General features: G+C 36.3%; 1 protein-coding gene across 2 annotated transcripts; it reads right to left on the reverse strand.

Annotated features, from left to right (window-relative positions):
• Window positions 1-1,202: 1,202 nt before the first annotated feature.
• iyd (iodotyrosine deiodinase) lies at window positions 1,203-16,294 on the reverse strand. 2 transcript variants are annotated; one of them, XM_088907357.1, is made up of 6 exons: window positions 16,093-16,294; window positions 10,208-10,399; window positions 6,998-7,157; window positions 3,644-3,800; window positions 3,172-3,342; window positions 1,203-2,050 (listed from the first exon to the last, which is right to left on the reverse strand). In XM_088907357.1, exons 1-6 carry the CDS (start codon window positions 16,277-16,279, stop codon window positions 2,048-2,050), a joined length of 870 nt encoding a protein of 289 aa, XP_088763483.1. In that variant the 5' UTR covers window positions 16,280-16,294; the 3' UTR covers window positions 1,203-2,047. The 2 variants fall into 2 exon arrangements, with proteins under 2 accessions (XP_088763483.1, XP_088763476.1); XM_088907350.1 differs by having other exon boundaries at window positions 1,203-3,342.
• Window positions 16,295-17,303: the final 1,009 nt, after the last annotated feature.

Below are 17,303 nucleotides of genomic sequence, written 5' to 3' on the forward strand. Positions count from 1 at the left end.
GGCTAAAAAATTACTCTTACTCCCTGTAACTTCCTCTCACAAATATATGGTTCTAATGTCACAAATCTGCAAGGATTTTGATATACATCTGTGTTTATGTGACCATCAAAAAGCTGAAAAATATCATATTTGCAATACTGAAAAAAGAGGCTTACTAGCACAGAGAGTTTTTAGAACATTTAGAAACATAGCTTTTCACATAAACTTTATTTACTATCTTGTCACAGGGCAAGGTCTACTGAGCACTGTCACATGTTGTACTTCAAATCATAAGTACTGTACCTCTAGAATATGCTGTGCATTTTTCTACTGTACCATGTTTAGTTTTTATTTTAAAGTATTACTATATGCTTATAAATGTCTCTTCACTGTGTAGGTGTTAACATGTTAGGAAGTAACACTTAATGCAATTTAGTAAGATACAGAACTAATTTAAGCCTTTCTGCTTAAATGCAGAGTGATGTTCTGAGCTATCTTCAGTGGTCTGTGGGCTCAACATTGTTTTAGAGGAAGAGTAAAGGCTCCACCTACAGGTAGAATGAATATTGCAGATGTAATTCATTTAAAACAGGGAGTTGGATGTCATTGCACAACAGACAGAAGTGTTTAGATGTAAGCTTCATTACCACAAATATAACTATTCTTATTTTAAAACAGTTTTATAAACCAAAATATACATTCAAGTTGTCTAATAACTTGTTAATATATTTTTTCCCCAGTATGAAAAGGTGGACAATAAGATAGATTCACATATTGTACTTCAATCTATCGAACAGATTTACAAGTCTCCTGGAAACTCTAAAATACAATGTAAAAAACAGGTTTGATGAAAAATAAGTTTTTGTTTCAACCACCAAGAAATGTTTTTAAAATAACATTAAGGTTAATACATTCAACATTAACCCAGTCATGTCACATTAACACGTTTTCAGAATACATAAAACATATGATTAATTTGACTCATTATGCCAAATTCTTAAATATTTGTTTATATCACGCAACAATGACAAGGAAAAAACAGTGATACCTGTATAGGGAACACAAACCAGAGGACTCAAGAGGAAACTACAGTATGTAGAAGTACAGAGGGTGCCTTGAAAAATATTCAGACCCATTCTATGGTGTTCCATTGTGTGAAATGACAAAATGATACACACACATTTTTTAAATTTAATAATTTATTCAAAACATGAATGCTTAAACTGAAGACTTCTAAGGGTAAGATATATTGCAGTAAAAGACAGCAAGAGGAAAAACTGAAATGTTAGTTGCATAAGTATGCAGACCTGTAAATATTTGGTGGAAGCACCAAAGCAGTAATTACAGCTGCAAGTGGGTGAATCTCTACCAATTTTTCACACTTTGGTGCATTTTTGCTTGTGCTCTTATGTGGATTTACTCAAACTCTCTCAGGTTGCTTGGGGAATACTTATGGGCAGCAGTTGTCAAGCTTGCTACAGATTCACAATAAGACTCAAGTCAGAACTTTACTGTACCTTCATTCACTGAACACTCACATTCTTTTTGTTAAGCCACTACAGTGTAGCTTTGGTGTTCTGCTTTGGATTATTGCCCAGGTGAAAGACACTTTTTCACAGTTTTAAGTCTTAAGCAGACAGAAGGATTTCTTCTAGGATCTGCCAATACCTTTACCACATTTGTGCAAGATCACACCTGTCGCAAAATCCATGTGGTCTTCGAAATGGCTTATTTTTAGTGATAACTTTCTTCCTGCCACCCTGCCATACAGGTTAGTCATGTCAATTGATCTGGATATTGTTGAGTGATACAAATTTTCTCCCAACACAGTCTCTGAATTCTGTAACTCTTTCATAGTTGTTGTTGCCCTACAATAGCATCCCAAACCTGATCTAGGCATCTGAATGGAATGATACACCTACTGTATAACTGGGTAGATTGTGCTCATGGGGATATTCAGAGACTAAAAGAAGCTTTGTACCCTTTGCCTGATCTGTTTTTCAAAAAATGTATCCCTGCTTACTTTTAAAGTTTCTTTGTCTTCAATTGTTGAGTCTTTGCTTGAAGTTCACTACATAGCCAAAGATAATAACAGAAAAAGACATTATGAGAAAAACCATTATTACACACAGAAGCCACTCAGCTAATTGTGTGACTCATTAAGGTAAATTTGTGTGCCTACAGTAAATTAATTTTCGCTTGCTACGGCAAATGGTTTGAATATTTAGGCATTCATAATTTTTTCATATTAGTCATATACTTACATATTTCTTCTTGGTGTTAGCTGTAAATGTGTGGAGTACATTGTGTATATAGTGTAACAAACATAAGTGCTATTTCAAAGTGTCAGAACTGCAAGCTTTAAAGCAAACAAGTGTGAAAACTGTGGAACTTTTGCATGGCAGTGTAAAACTGAGAACAGGAGGTATTCACTCAAAATGTTGTGGGAATAAGCTATCCAGTCATGTTATTATAGCTGATACCCTGGCTTCTATCAATAAAAAGTTGGATGAGATTCTTTCTACCTGATGTACTACAAGTAATATTACCTACTACAAAATAGGCTATATGCACCAAAAGGCCTCCACTTTAACTTTTTTGTTCTTGTATTGATTTACAATTAGGGTATGATTACATATTAGCTATGAAAACAAATTATATTAAATTTAAAATTCAGAATTATACCTCAGTACAGTTGCTTCATGACCTCACATAAATAAAAAGTAATGAAGTATGAAAGTATTGCATGTTTTTTTCTGGGTTTTAGGTTGTACACAAGAACTAATTCACTATGGCTCTTCTGAACAAATGAATGACATAATCAGCTATCCACTTGGCCAGACAGAAGTGAGAACAGTAAACAGCCGATCAGTATTATGAGTTTACTGTGCAAAGTCATCCTACTTAAAGTCCATGACCATCTAAGAAGAATTAAGTGCTATACCGTAAATAATGTGCAGGTATACTACAGCTTACCTGACCAATTATTCCTCACACTGGGCAAACATACAGTAGATTCGAACTAAAAACACAGTGAAGTCTGAGGTTTGGGTGCAATTATGTAAAGCGTCTTGCAGTAAACATCTGTAATGTTATTTAATGATTAACTTCATCAGTGCTTTAGGCTTAGGTCTGAACAGAAGTTGTATAAGGTGAGTTCCACACATCTTCCTGGGTTTATTACACAAATACCATGATTTCTTCCAGGTTCTTGCGTTTTAGGTCAGGAACCGTAGCGTCTTCTGTGGGATAACCCACCGGCAGCAGCAACAACAGCTTTTCATTCGCTGGACGCTGGAGGAGAACACGCAGTTTTGGGCCACAGTTTAAAGGTGTAGACGTCACTGTTACCAGACCTGCATTCTGAGGAACAAAACACAGACACAATGTATTTTTTAAAAAGAGGGAGCATTTACCTACTGTATTTTCTTCAGAATAGTAAAAAATGAGACATGTAAAGGTTTTACATATTGTCTTCAGCAAAGAAACTTTCGATAATAACTAGGACATTGATTTTATATATCATGCAAAAGATAGCACAACAGCCTATAATCTTGCAAAGTTCTGTCGTGTGATACCTTAGCATCTCACACGAGTAGGAGCATGACATTTTGGAACAATGGGGCACGAGCAGCATTGTGCTGATGTACTGTATTTAAAATACCTGCAGTGCAGCAAGAAGCATCCCACAGGAGATAGAAACACTGATTTCATTGTAGTAATGGGTTTTCTTTTTTCCACTGGAGTGAATTCCATATATTTGCTTGAATATGAGGATGAGGTAAGGAGCAGTGTCAAGATACTCTTTAACCCAGTTTGTTCTGAAACAACAACAGCAATAATAATACAATAATAATTACAATAGTAATCACCATCATTAGAAAAATAATTAAAGATTCTAGCTTGATGTGAGCTAGTGTCAGAATATACTGAGGTCAGTGGGACCAGGTCTGGGAAAATCTGTTGTAAATGCACACACAAAAACTTTAATCTCCTAATTCATTCATGCCTCAAATTGTATTATTGTTTTATTATTACTTCAGCATTCTATGGTACTGCTTATACAGTATCTACAGGGAACAACATAATATATTACAAAATACTATGGAAAAATCCTGTCAAACATGACAATTTACTTATACTTTTCACCACTAACTTAGCTTAATAACTATAATGAAAATAAAACACCTTTATTAAGAAAAATAGTCTCTTTTGGATCAAGCACACCTTCAACTGAAGTAGCACCTGGGATGTTTTACTTATACCCAGTATACAGAATGAGAAAGGTGTTTTAAGCCACACCACCTTTGATGGATGCTTAACTTCTATTTGTTTTATATTAATAAAAACAAATTTGCAGGCTTTGTAATCCACAAGGAGGAGCTACTGTGGTTTATATCCGTACTGTGATTCAGCTCCAGGATTTATGTTAAAGGGCTCCATTCACAAAAGGGTTTTATGCAATAAATTGAAGGTACTGTAGCAAAGTTTGAGCAGAGACCATCTTGAGCCACCCCCCCTCAATAACTCCTGTTCAAAGGGTTTACTTTGATTCAGTTTCAATCCATCAAAGGGTTTACTATACAAAAGCTGAAAACATATTGCAGCAAAACACAGTTTCTTTAGGAAATCGCTTCGGCTGCTGGGAATGTGAAGCTAGTTACGCTAACCATCCAATGTAGACAAAACTCACAACTTTTTTTCTGAAATTGTAACATAACCAATGTCTTATGTAATTCCAAATAAGGAACTGGTGAAACTGATCTCATCCTCAAAATACAGAAAATGTTTTTTTAATGATCATTAAAGCTATCAGTAAATGAAATTCAAACCACACCAATCCCGAAAAACAAAGTAAATAACATTTTAATAAGCAGGAAGGAAGTAAATAACATTTTAATAAGCAGGAAGGAAGTCCAAATCATTTACTAACATTATTGTAATATACTGCAGCTTATTTCTTTGCATGTCCAGGTAACCATACTTTTCTGAATTGTTTCTCAATCTGTTTTTATGTAAACAAAATCTTGAGAAACAAATAATTAAATGTCATTGGTGAAAACAGCTTAGAAATCAAAAGGGTCTTCTGTTTCACATAAGTTTAGGTATAACCTTTGATTATTAATTCAGTGCTGATAAACTATCATTGGTCAGAAGAGGGATTTTGACCCCTATTTGCCTGGAAATGCTGGAACAATGTCATTACACTCCAGTAAAGCAGTGATCTGAAAAACACAGACAGAATTAGATATACAGTGCCTTGCGAAAGTATTCGGCCCCCTTGAACTTTTCAACCTTTTGCCACATTTCAGGCTTCAAACATAAAGATATAAATTTTTTATTTTATGTGAAGAATCACCAACAAGTGGGACACAATTGTGAAGTGGAACGAAATCTATTGGATTTTTGAAACTTTTTTAACTAATAAAAAAATGAAAAGTGGGGCGTGCAAAAGTATTCGGCCCCTTTACTTTCAGTGCAGCAAACTCACTCCAGAAGTTCAGCGAGGATCTCTGAATGATCCAATGTTGTCCTAAATGACTGATGGTGATAAATAGAATCCACCTGTGTGTAATCAAGTCTCTGTATAAATGCACCTGCTCTGTGATAGTCTCAAGGTTCTGTTGAAAGCGCAGAGAGCATCATGAAGACCAAGGAACACACCAGGCAGGTCCGTAATACTGTTGTGGAGAAGTTTAAAGCCGGATTTGGATACAAAAAGATTTCCCAAGCTTCAAACATCCCAAGGAGCATGTGCAAGCGATCATCTTGAAATGGAAGGAGTATCAGACCACTGCAAATCTACCAAGACCTGGCCGTCCCTCTAAACTTTCAGCTCAGACAAGGAGAAGACTGATCAGAGATGCAGCCAAGAGGCCCATGATCACTCTGGATGAACTGCAGAGAACTACAGCTGAGGTGGGAGAGTCTGTCCATAGGACAACAATCAGTCTTACACTGCACAAATCTGGCCTTTATGGAAGAGTGGCAAGAAGAAAGCCATTTCTCAAAGATATCCATAAAAAGTCTCGTCTAAAGTTTGCCACAAGCCACCTGGGAGACACCCCAAACATGTGGAAGAAGGTGCTCTGGTCAGATGAAACCAAAATCGAACTTTTTGGCCACAATGCAAAACGATATGTTTGGCGTAAAAGCAACACCGCTCATCACCCTCAACACACCATCCCCACTGTCAAACATGGTGGTGGCAGCATCATGGTTTGGGCCTGCTTTTCTTCAGCAGGGACAGGGAAGATGGTTAAAATTGAGGGGAAGATGGATGCAGCCAAATACAGGACCATTCTGGATGAAAACCTGTTGGAGTCTGCAAAAGACCTGAAACTGGGACGGAGATTTATCTTCCAACAAGACAATGATCCCAAACATACAGCAAAATCTACAAAGGAATGGTTCACAAATAAACGTATCCAGGTGTTTGAATGGCCAAGTCAAAGTCCAGACCTGAATCCAATCGAGAATCTGTGGAAAGAGCTGAAAACTGCTGTTCACAAACGCTCTCCATCCAACCTCACTGAGCTCGAGCTGTTTTGCAAGGAAGAATGGGCAAGAATTTCAGTCTCTCGATGTGCAAAACTGATAGAGACATACCCCAAGCGACTTGCAGCTGTAATCGCAGCAAAAGGTGGCTCTACAAAGTATTAACGCAAGGGGGCCGAATACTTTTGCACGCCCCACTTTTCATTTTTTTATTAGTTAAAAAAGTTTCAAAAATCCAATAGATTTCGTTCCACTTCACAATTGTGTCCCACTTGTTGGTGATTCTTCACATAAAATAAAAAATTTATATCTTTATGTTTGAAGCCTGAAATGTGGCAAAAGGTTGAAAAGTTCAAGGGGGCCGAATACTTTCGCAAGGCACTGTATATTTCCCAGTAGAATGTCTTAGAATATAATTTTTAAAAGTACAGTACATGAAACCATAGCTCTAATGTGTGAAAAGGCAACAGCAGTAATAACTACAGATCCAGGTGACTTCTGTTACTCATGTTCTTCTCACCTTAGTCTCTGCAAATCGCCGACCCATTTCTCCCCCATCCGCTGTTTGTAGTTAACCTCTTCCTCCTCCTCGACAATCTCGCGGATCATGTGCTTTGTTTCTGGATCTGCCACTACCACATACGTCCAAGGCTCTGTGTGAGCGCCGCTTGGAGCTGTGCCTGTCATACATTCAACAGAGAAATCATAGTCTTGTCCCTTATCTCTGTCAGCCACCATACAGAGATCTGAGCAGAGGTATTAGTCAGGTAGCAGGATGGATATGTACTGCCTGAATACTGTCTTTTTAAAGTCCGTTGGCTTATGTTTCACATTCTTGTGAGTTCAATTAATTTTTTAATTTTACAAGGTAATTATACATTTCTTACATTGTGCCCCAGTCATTTTTGTTCTGTGAAACTTCAACAAAGTTTAATAAATAAATTTGTCCTTCAACAAAAATACATATTAAATAGGTCTCAACCATCATTGGTTTACATTAATATCTTTATATTGTTAATAAAATACACTATAGGCATTTAATGCTAAAAGCGTCTGTTTAGTGAAGTGCCAGACTCCTGTTTTCAATCTGAACTGTCACTGCTGATCAGATACATGAATGTCTGTTCTACTGATATCTTTAGATTAGTGCTAAAACCATCTCTTCTCTGAATAAAGATCATTGGATAAATTAAATTATAACCTGATTTTAGATTTAATGCAGAAGTAGTACTTTTTTCTTACTGGCAAGAGCAATCACATGGAACAACTGAATATAATGCACTGTGAAAAAAATGCATTTCTAAGAGATGAGAATCAACTGCTAAACATCAATACATTTTCCATCAAGAAGAAAATGTACACTTGATATATAGTAGAGGTATATATAGTGCATGGTGTTTTTCAATATTAATCTGTAATTATGTAATGTTAATTCATCCCCATAATTTAATAGCATAAATATGTAGAATTAATTTCATTCGAAACCCATGAGTTTTGTCTACTCCAACTTATTCGCCTCCCAGAAGGCACATACCTTTATCATGGGATAAATCTGATTTGTTATTCTAAATTGTCACTTTCTCTGGCCTTTGATAGATTTTGAAGATTGAGTACCTCTTGACTAGATGTTGTCAGATAAAAAAAGTCACATTTCAAAACAATAACTATTTGGCCACATTTGGACCTAATCAAAGTTCTAATATGTCCTATATTGTAGGACAATTGTATTCCACGTTCTAGTGAGCTTCTGCTACTGGGGTTTGAGATTTCTAAGAGCACAAACATTATGATCAATGATGTGCAACAGATGCATAACTAGATTTAAATTTTGATTAATCAGAGAAAAAAAAAACAGCAGATGTTTTGGTTTATCCCATTGCAGTCAATCTTCTTTAGTCGCAATATACAGATACAGGTTAACAAGCCTAAATTCCCATTTTACCTAAACCCTTGAGAACAGTACTAGCACCAATCATACAATATTAACCAGTGTTAATATTGTGTTTCTGCCATTTACTGAGCATTTTGGAATCAACTGGGGAGACATGTCATACTTTGCAATTACTACCAAAGTAACGCAAATTTTGTTTATGATGAAATTATCGTAAACTGTTGCTCCATGTACTTTAAAATCTACAAAATGTGTAATTAAGGATGGTGTCAATAGATGTTATAGAATGTTGACTTTCAACAGCACTGAAATTATATAACAAACCATTAGACAATTCTCCACTTTTTATATCTTTTACACATCTAATTAAAGAGCAAATATTAACCCTAAAGTTGAAAAAATTAAGCTCACAGCAAAATACATAATTGCAGGTACTACTGTATATATTAAGCACCTGCTTTGCACCAGTTGTTTGCAATGACAGACTCCAGCTCCTCCACAACCCTGAACTGGGTGAAGCAGTTAGAAGATACTGTACATGGAAGCATATTATGTTCCTATTTAAAAAAAAATTCTAACATATTCGTCAACAAACTGTGCTTATCAATCATCTAGTAATGCACAAACATTTATGTACAGTACATATATTTTGCAAGAGCGCATAGTTCAGTTTATACAGTAAATTACAGATAGCAAGATATCTAATTGTTGCACATTTCAACTTTTACAATTTTAGCCAATTAATATGTCTTTGTCAACCTCATAAAGCTTGATTTGGCTAATTTTGTGATAACTTATGGGCTGTTTTCAAAAGATATATTACATAGGGTGAGCTGGATATTTTATAGTAAATATATTGTCTGGCAGAAATGTGAAAACAGCTGATCTAGGAGAAATTAGCCAACAATCGTATTAATCTTCTGGGGTAAAAAAAAGGTAACTTGTTTCTAGTGATTTATATCCAATCACCTCAAGGTACAATGTAGCTCTGGATGCAAATATGAGAAATCTTTCCAGCTGTGACTCATGTTATTTAAAGTAGCCACACATTCAAGAGGTTGATCTCTGCAGTGGTTTAGAGTTGTTTCAAAATGTCACTAAACCTTTACAAACAAAAAGGGATCCATTCAAATTCTTTACCATGTTTGCTAAAGCAAGTCATCTTAATCATGTGTTCATGAAATGTTGCTTATTGTAATACAGTATATATATAGTATACTGTATATAAAGTATAACACACTATCCTTCTAAATAGAACATGTCTCTCATGGCTATCTTTTACCACACAAAGGGGGCTTGTCCAAATTTTGTAATAGAGTTGTTAATGAATGCTGTGGAACACTTTGGTGTTTTCACCTTAGACCTAATTAGACAGAAGTGGCAGTCTGAGAACATTCATCAGTCTTCTGCCTCAGAGGCCATGAACAGATTTGCAGGAGATATTTAGTTCAGCCCTGAATTGTGTTTGCATAGCTGTTAGAGAAAGTTTTCAGGCTGCTTGCTGGCACTGTGCCTGATTGCAGAGAGCACCATGGTCTGCATTCTGTCTTGATTACTACACACTGCAGTCTTTTAAAGAGAAGACAGATAAAACAAAACGAACTGGTTTCATTTAATTTCATTGTTATCAATCAAATGATACATCAGATAAACTTTGCAAGAATTCTATCAAACATCTTGTATGAAATCAATTAAATCAATCTGCACAAGTCTTTGTATCTCACCAAGGACAAGCTAACAAGAGTCATGTCAAGTCATGTCAAGAGTCTGTCATGCTTCAGATCAGAATGTTCCAATTCCAATATTTAGAATATAAGGAGAAGGTGTGTCCTAATGCACCTGCTGTTCTGATGACATTGTCGATAACCTCCCTTGGCACTGGCTTGGAACTGATGAATCTGACAGACCTTCTCTTGTTCATGAGCTGGTAAAACTGCTGAGAGCGCTGCAACATTTCATCTTCGGAGAACCTCAGGGGGGAATATGGGACATGAGCAACATTGCTCTCACTGTCAGCCCATTCGTTGTCAGCTAAACAAAACAGAAATTAACAGCAAATTAGTTTCAGATGACACATTTGCAGCACAAAGTGATTAACTATTTTATCAGAGTCTTCTACTTCACTTTAAACATGTTCATATACAGCTGGAATATACAGTGATTTGGAATACACTGTATCCCTGACATGGTCTAAATTCTAAAATTCTGGGCCTGTTTTCCTTAACCTCCATCTACCAGTACTATAGTTATAAAACATGGAGCTGCAAATATGAAAGTATTCAATGGGTGGGTATCCTTACAACAGCCCGCCTACGGAAATTTAACGGGGATCAGCTTGCAGGCATTTAAGAATTCAAGTTTAAAATTCTCTCTTTTGACCTCCTGTGGTTGATAGAACAGTAGGTGGCTGTAGCAGTTTCAAAAGGGTCACCACTTGGCAAGAACCTAACTGGACTTACAGTTTTGACAGAGTATGTGAAGGGTTCACTTGGTTGTAAGTGTGTGATTGTTTTGGAGTGTGGACATTGTGGTTTTTGGTATAAAAAGGGTGTGTCAAAGAAAGGTGAACACAGGATCAGATAAATGAACTTCTGGTCAACGTCTGGTCCATTTGTGTTCTTGTATTGTATTTTGCCAGCTATGTTATTTGGCATCCTGAAACTATTCTGTGCCTTTTGAAAAAATAGTATGTTCATTTTGAACGAAGGAGGCAGGTTGAAACAAGATGAAGGCTCTTGACTGAACCACATTTCACACAGAGCAATGGAAAATCTGCCATCGTCATTCACCTGACCGGACAGAGGAAGATGATTGCTCAATGGACATTTAAAATCAGCATGCAGATGCTTTGGGTGCTGATCTGTGCCTGATGTCTGAGAAATATGTCAGCTCCTCTGCTTTGCACTGAACCAGAGGACCAGAAGGAGAGAAGTGTACTTATTTCTGATGGACCAACCAGCTGTGCGACCATGGACTCATGTGAACATTTGTTCACTTTGTGAACTTTGTGGGTTTTTGAGAACTTTCAGAAATTAACTTTGAAGATGGTAAGCAGCTTAGCTGCTTTGCTCTACCTATATAGAAGGATATTAGAAGATGTTTAGGTAAAGTTCAAAAAGAAACTTAGAGTTTTGTTTTGAATATGTTTTTGCACTGTAAGTAAAGGATTTTTTTACCTTACTGTACATCTGTATGTGTGTGTGTCACGGATGTCTGAAGGGCTAGCCGTGGAAAGACAAAAGAGACCCTATGCGTAGTGGTAAAAGGGGCAACATGGAGGTTTGCCCAGGCTCAGGGGATTTAGATGATGTTGGAATAGAAACCTATGCCCTCAGGCCATGGACGTGGGGCGACCTGGTGCTAGGCGGGTTTCAGGACATCCATACCCTCAATGCTGAGCCAGGAGCAGAGCAGACACAGGACATAAATAGGCTACACGACAAGACACCCTAGAAAGACATGAACAATAACAGGGAACAAGGAACAGGACAGAAGTAGAGCGCCCTCTAGGTGTACAGGGCGTGACGGTGTGTTTCTCAGAGACTTGCTTACTTAAAGATCCTAAAGGCACCCTGCCCCCGAGTAGGTCATAATTTGTAGCTTCAACTTTACTTGGATTAGCCAATTGTCTATTTTAAATACATGCATTTGGAAACATTTAATCTATTCAATTTTAGTTAGGAGATTTTAATCTATTGTATATACTAAATGTGGATTGGAGTTACAGTAAAAGTGTTGTGATCTATAGATTTGGAGGCTTTTTTTTACAACTTAAATGTCATTCCAACACTACATTGTTTATGGACCTGTTGGACTCAAAGGGCATCCTTTGAAAATTATTAAGGTTGTTTTATTATATTACTCTGAGGAAATAAAGAAGCACAAAGATATGTGTTGTCAGAATGCAAAATAAAATTTTGTAAAGATCCTGTCCCAAGACACACAGAATGGTCATTTTACAAAACCTTTAGCATTTGTTAAGTTTCCAGTCTGGTTCTGCTGACTGAAAATAACAGTTATAAATGAGAGCTGGCTATTAGTTTTTTCCTAAGTACATTTCACAAGTAATAAAATGAAATGGTCTATTTTCTGTCAATGATGTTCATACGAACTATATATGTGCCTGTCAGGAAGAGTTCTTTCCAGACCCTATGCAGACGACACAATCCGGAGTAAAGTGAGAAAACACGAGGAAAAAAGCATGCAGGATACAGGGATGAGAACAGGGGAGCGTGTCCATGGAGTGCTGGTGGTTGGGGGAGGTGTGACCAAGGCAAACAATCCATGAATGAGTCAAATGGGAAATCCAAAACTGCACAAAAAGTCCAAGGCCAGGCAATCCATCTGAGAACGACGATTAAAATCCAGAACCGGGTCGGGACCGGCAGGGGAAATGGGAATGGGAACAGAAACTAAAACCATAACGCAGCCAGGCACATCCAGGTCCCGGGCTCGCATGATGTGGGAACCAATGCAGAGCCCGGATTAGCATCTGCGTCTGACTTTTTAAGGGGGAACTGAAAAGGGGCTGGAACATGGAACAGGTGCGGGAGATGAAACTAACAAGGAAGGGCTGGAGCGCCCTTAAGAGGAGGGGTTGCGATCGTGACAGTGTCTTGTTATTAACACAATACCACAAAACATACTGGAATTGTCAGATGTTCCCACAGCTCTTGTGTACCTTTGATGAGTATTTGAGTCTTTTGCGTGAGGTGTCTGCATCAGGCACTGCATAATAATCAAAGCTAATGTCCTGATGTGATTGTTTCAGCTCTCTTCTGTGCGTAGGGTTGTCCATATAATATTTTATGTAAAGAATGCTTACTTCAATATGGAAGGGCTCTTGTTATGAACAGTTCAAATGAAAATGCTGTAAAGCTGCAGAGCTCGTATTTTAATTTTAAATTTCACATTTCTATTGAAAACATCTCCCAAGTACCAGTAAACCTCTTGTATTATTTGCTGTTCCACATTGCAATAAGTGCCACTTCTGATTTAGTGCAAGCTCTAATGCAGCCCATTAACCAGCCATAAATATTGAAGAGATAAAAGTCAAGAAGATCTGTTGACAAAATTCTGCTTCAAAGAAGACAAAACAAAAGACAGAACAAAATGTTTTTATGCATATGATCAACTGCACTGTGTTGAAGATTTCTGGTGATTAACAGCCCTGAGTTAATCAAAAACATTCATGATACTGCAGTATCAATTTAATTTATTTGTCGCGATTGTACATTCTGAGATAACTGACATAAGATTAATAATGAAAATCAGTGACTTAAATTAATCCTTTTCCTCTTGCTGCTTCCTAAGTACTCAGAGAAGAATGGTTGTAATGGAAATGATTGAAAAATGTGTTCTTCCGTGATTCATTGACACCTGGCTATATTTGGCACTTCTACTGTATATTCCTCTTTACACTCGTCTCTGTAATTCTGGGAAGGATATCACCATACAGTCTTGTCAACCAGATTACTTGTACTTTTTTTCTGATTGAAATCTATTTTTTTTTCTTGGAGAAAATTAATGACCATGCAATATAAACTGATACCACATTTAATTAGAAATTTATGGTCAATATATAATCAACTAGAAAAATGAAAAAATTGACTTTCCAGATTTGTCTTCCAACATTTTTCCTCCCTAAGTCAATTCAAACACTAAGCCAAGTTTAAAACATTTATTTTAAAAAATCAAAGTGAATGTAAATAAGAAATCATCGATCCTCTGTATTTTCTTTTGCACAGAGTGATTACAGTAAATAGCAAAAGAGCTCACTGATTCATGAATCTCATCTGATCACTCGAGAAGACTCTCAAGGATTCCGGTTCAACACATTGCTACACATGAAGCTTTATGTAGAAACGTTGAAGAGGAATGTCTCTTATTTTCAGTGCTTAATGCACATTATCTATAATTCTGCTTGTGTTCCCAAGTTAGACAATTAGTTCTATTTGTAGGGATTTCAGGTGTAATAATGCCTAAATAATAACTGCATTTTCCACAAAAAAGATGTTACTTTTTGTTCCTTTTCTAATATGTAAGGGCTGGGTGCTGTTTTTACAGAAATCATATTGTTTTAATATATTAGTAAGATGTGCTGCAGTGGTTAGCATTGAACCTTGGGTTCAATTCCTGGGGATCTAACCGCATGGAGTTCATGTGTTCTCCCATTGATTGCATGGGTTTCCTCCTGGTGCTCTGGATTCCTCACACAATCCAACAAAATACTTGTAGTTAACTGGGTTCTGTGTCTGTGTCTGTGTGAGTCCTGCAATGGACTGTTGTCCAGTCCAGGGCATATCCTGCCTTGTGCCTATTGCTTGCCGGGAAAGGCTCTGGCTCCCCCAGACACAAAGCAGTTAAAAAATGGATGGATGGATGAAAAGTAGATATTTATAACCTTGATGTTTGAGGCACTTAGAGTTTGGCTTTTAAAGTTGGAAACACAGCTGACTTTCAATTTAATGTAGTGAGTCCCCATTTTCTTTCTCAACCATACAAAGAATTTGCTTGATTCCACACTACTAAGGCTATAAAAAGTTTGAGTAGCAGCATGAAATTGCATACATTGAAACGTTCACCTTTTAAGTGAGTCTTTTATCTCAGTGCGGGTAAATGTTAGAGGTACAATTATAGCAATTAAGCCCTTGTCATTTCAGGTTGTGTTTTTTTAATATATACCTTCTTACTGTAGTTTTTGTATTTTCTTTTGTGATATGACTCACTGCAAGTGGTTTCCATGCAAAGGAAAAAATAAATTAAATGGCTGACTTTTACTGTTCAATTCAGTTCAATATCTCTGCAACATAAGTGCAAACGTTTTGAAGTCAATGCAAAAATAGCATTTTAATAAAGATGATGTAAAAATGAGCTGTGTGGTGATCAGTAGACAAAAATCATTACTCCATCTTTTAGAACAAAAAAAGTTAACTTCAAAAAAATCCCCAAAAATGTACTTTGAAGACAAAAGAGGAAGAGGGTAAGGATTGGCAGAATCTGAACATAAACATATTTACAGTCTATACCACCTGATAATGTTCATATAAACAGTGTATTAAGAATATGGTATAGTATACTGTACTTGCACAGTCAAAGCGTTTTGCTATGGTTTACTAATTGATTCAGAATTAAGTGACATTAATCTTTAGTCTAACACTAGAAAAACATTCAATATATTTTTAGTTTGTCTTTTGCCTTCCTTGGTTGACATCTCTTCAGTTCATGTTTCTTCCTGTCTAAATATTTAACGGAACAGTTTTCTGAGTTGAAGTAAGGTCAAAGTATGACTGAGCAGGCTCTTATCGAATTCTAACATGAATTTTGTAACAAGAGTTATGTACAGAAAATGTTCAGAGGTTGCAGATACCCATTAATTTGCTTAAAAGTTAAAAGTTAAAATGAAAAATCTTCCGAGTTTTCTTGAAGTTAAAGATTTGGATTTCCAGATTATGATCCAGCGTGACAAATTTCTCAGTTACCTTTGATTTCCATTTCAATCTTTGCCATTCCTTCTTTAAAATTATTTGACTACAGGCACCATTGTAATTTCTATGATGACTGCTATCATCTTGTATGTGTTGATAACAAATTAAGAAAATAATCAGCAAAAGAAATAATGTACTATAGTAAGTCCATACATTTAAAAACATATTTCACCTTTTGTTGCCACAGCAGGAGTAACATCTTTCTGGAAATGTCAATCAAAATGTTTTAATGATTACCTTCATCTCTGGGGTTTATCTCTGTGTTGTCTTGGAGATCTTCATCTACCCAGGGTTTGGCTGTAGCAGGGGGTTTGGACTTCTTCTTTGCGACTTTATTTTTTTTCTGTGACCCTCTCAGCACGAAAAGGACAACAACACATAAAATGGCCACAAACACTGGAGTCAGAGAAGAGAACAGAGCCATAGTCCTCGAGGGCAATGTGAGGCAATGTGCTTCTTTTCACAAACTGGAACATTTCACAGGCTGAAGAGGAGCGCACCAGCAAGAGCAAACAATCTCTCCACCCTGAACTGCAGAACAGTGGACCTTGAAAATGGAAGGTTTGTAACAGAGAGTTATCGCCTATCTTTAGGGTAATTATTAAACAAAGTTGCTGACAACTGCACAAAAAACTGCAAAATCACAGGGACAAAGATCTCAACACTGCATTGTTTTCAGGTTGCTGCAGTGACCTTTTTGATTAACTTCACTGCATCTAAGTTTTGAGCTGCAACACCAACACATAAAAGAACTAATTAGTTTTACTTCTGTACAAAATTACTTTGGAAATGGAAAATCAAGAACAAATTCTCAATCTAGGTGCTGTATGTATAAAAGAGTAACAATTGTTTTTTTTTATTATTTGTAAAGTTAGCAATTCAAGTTGGTATGTTCCTTGATGTAAGCAATGTATAACGAAACACAAGTAAAAGAAAAATGAATTAGTTCATACATGTATAGTTGGCATGAATTTAGAATTTATATACAGTGTGTTATGTTTTAATTACTATTAATTTATATGGTAGAACATTTTATTCAACTGAGTAAAGTTTCTTTATAGCAAAGGAGTAAAGTATCTTTAAAGTAAAGTAAAGGTTTAAGTAAAGGCACAATAGCAATACTACACCTAGGATTTGAATGTCCAACCTTCCAATTTCAATATCATGACTTTAATGAGAACAAACCATTCTACTTAAATTATCCAAATTGCAAAATAAAATTTCAAAGTGCAAAATTTAAAATAAATAGCAGATTTAATTTAATTTAATGAAATGGTGTTATCATCCACAGGAGGATGGATGTTTAAAAAGAGCAATCTATCTTTGCAGTAGTAATTGCAAAATAATTTCTAAAAAATCAAAAGTGCTTTTAACATAAACATAAAAATGTTTCCACAGTAGGTCACCACTATTTAAACCACCAGGACATTGTACAGAGTTTATGAAAT

The sequence above is a fragment of the Atractosteus spatula genome, chromosome 2 (genome assembly GCF_055471065.1).
Source record: "Atractosteus spatula isolate fAtrSpa1 chromosome 2, fAtrSpa1.hap1, whole genome shotgun sequence".
Lineage (NCBI taxonomy): Eukaryota > Metazoa > Chordata > Actinopteri > Semionotiformes > Lepisosteidae > Atractosteus > Atractosteus spatula.

Coding starts and splice junctions, on each gene's coding strand:
- iyd (XM_088907350.1), bottom strand. CDS start 16,279: ATGGCTCTGTTCTCTTCTCTGACTCCAGTGTTTGTGGCCATTTTATGT. Junction 3,801..6,997: donor GGCGATTTGCAGAGACTAAG/GTGAGAAGAACA, acceptor TTGTTGTTTCAG/AACAAACTGGGTTAAAGAGT. Junction 3,343..3,643: donor TGCTTCTTGCTGCACTGCAG/GTATTTTAAATA, acceptor TTTGTTCCTCAG/AATGCAGGTCTGGTAACAGT.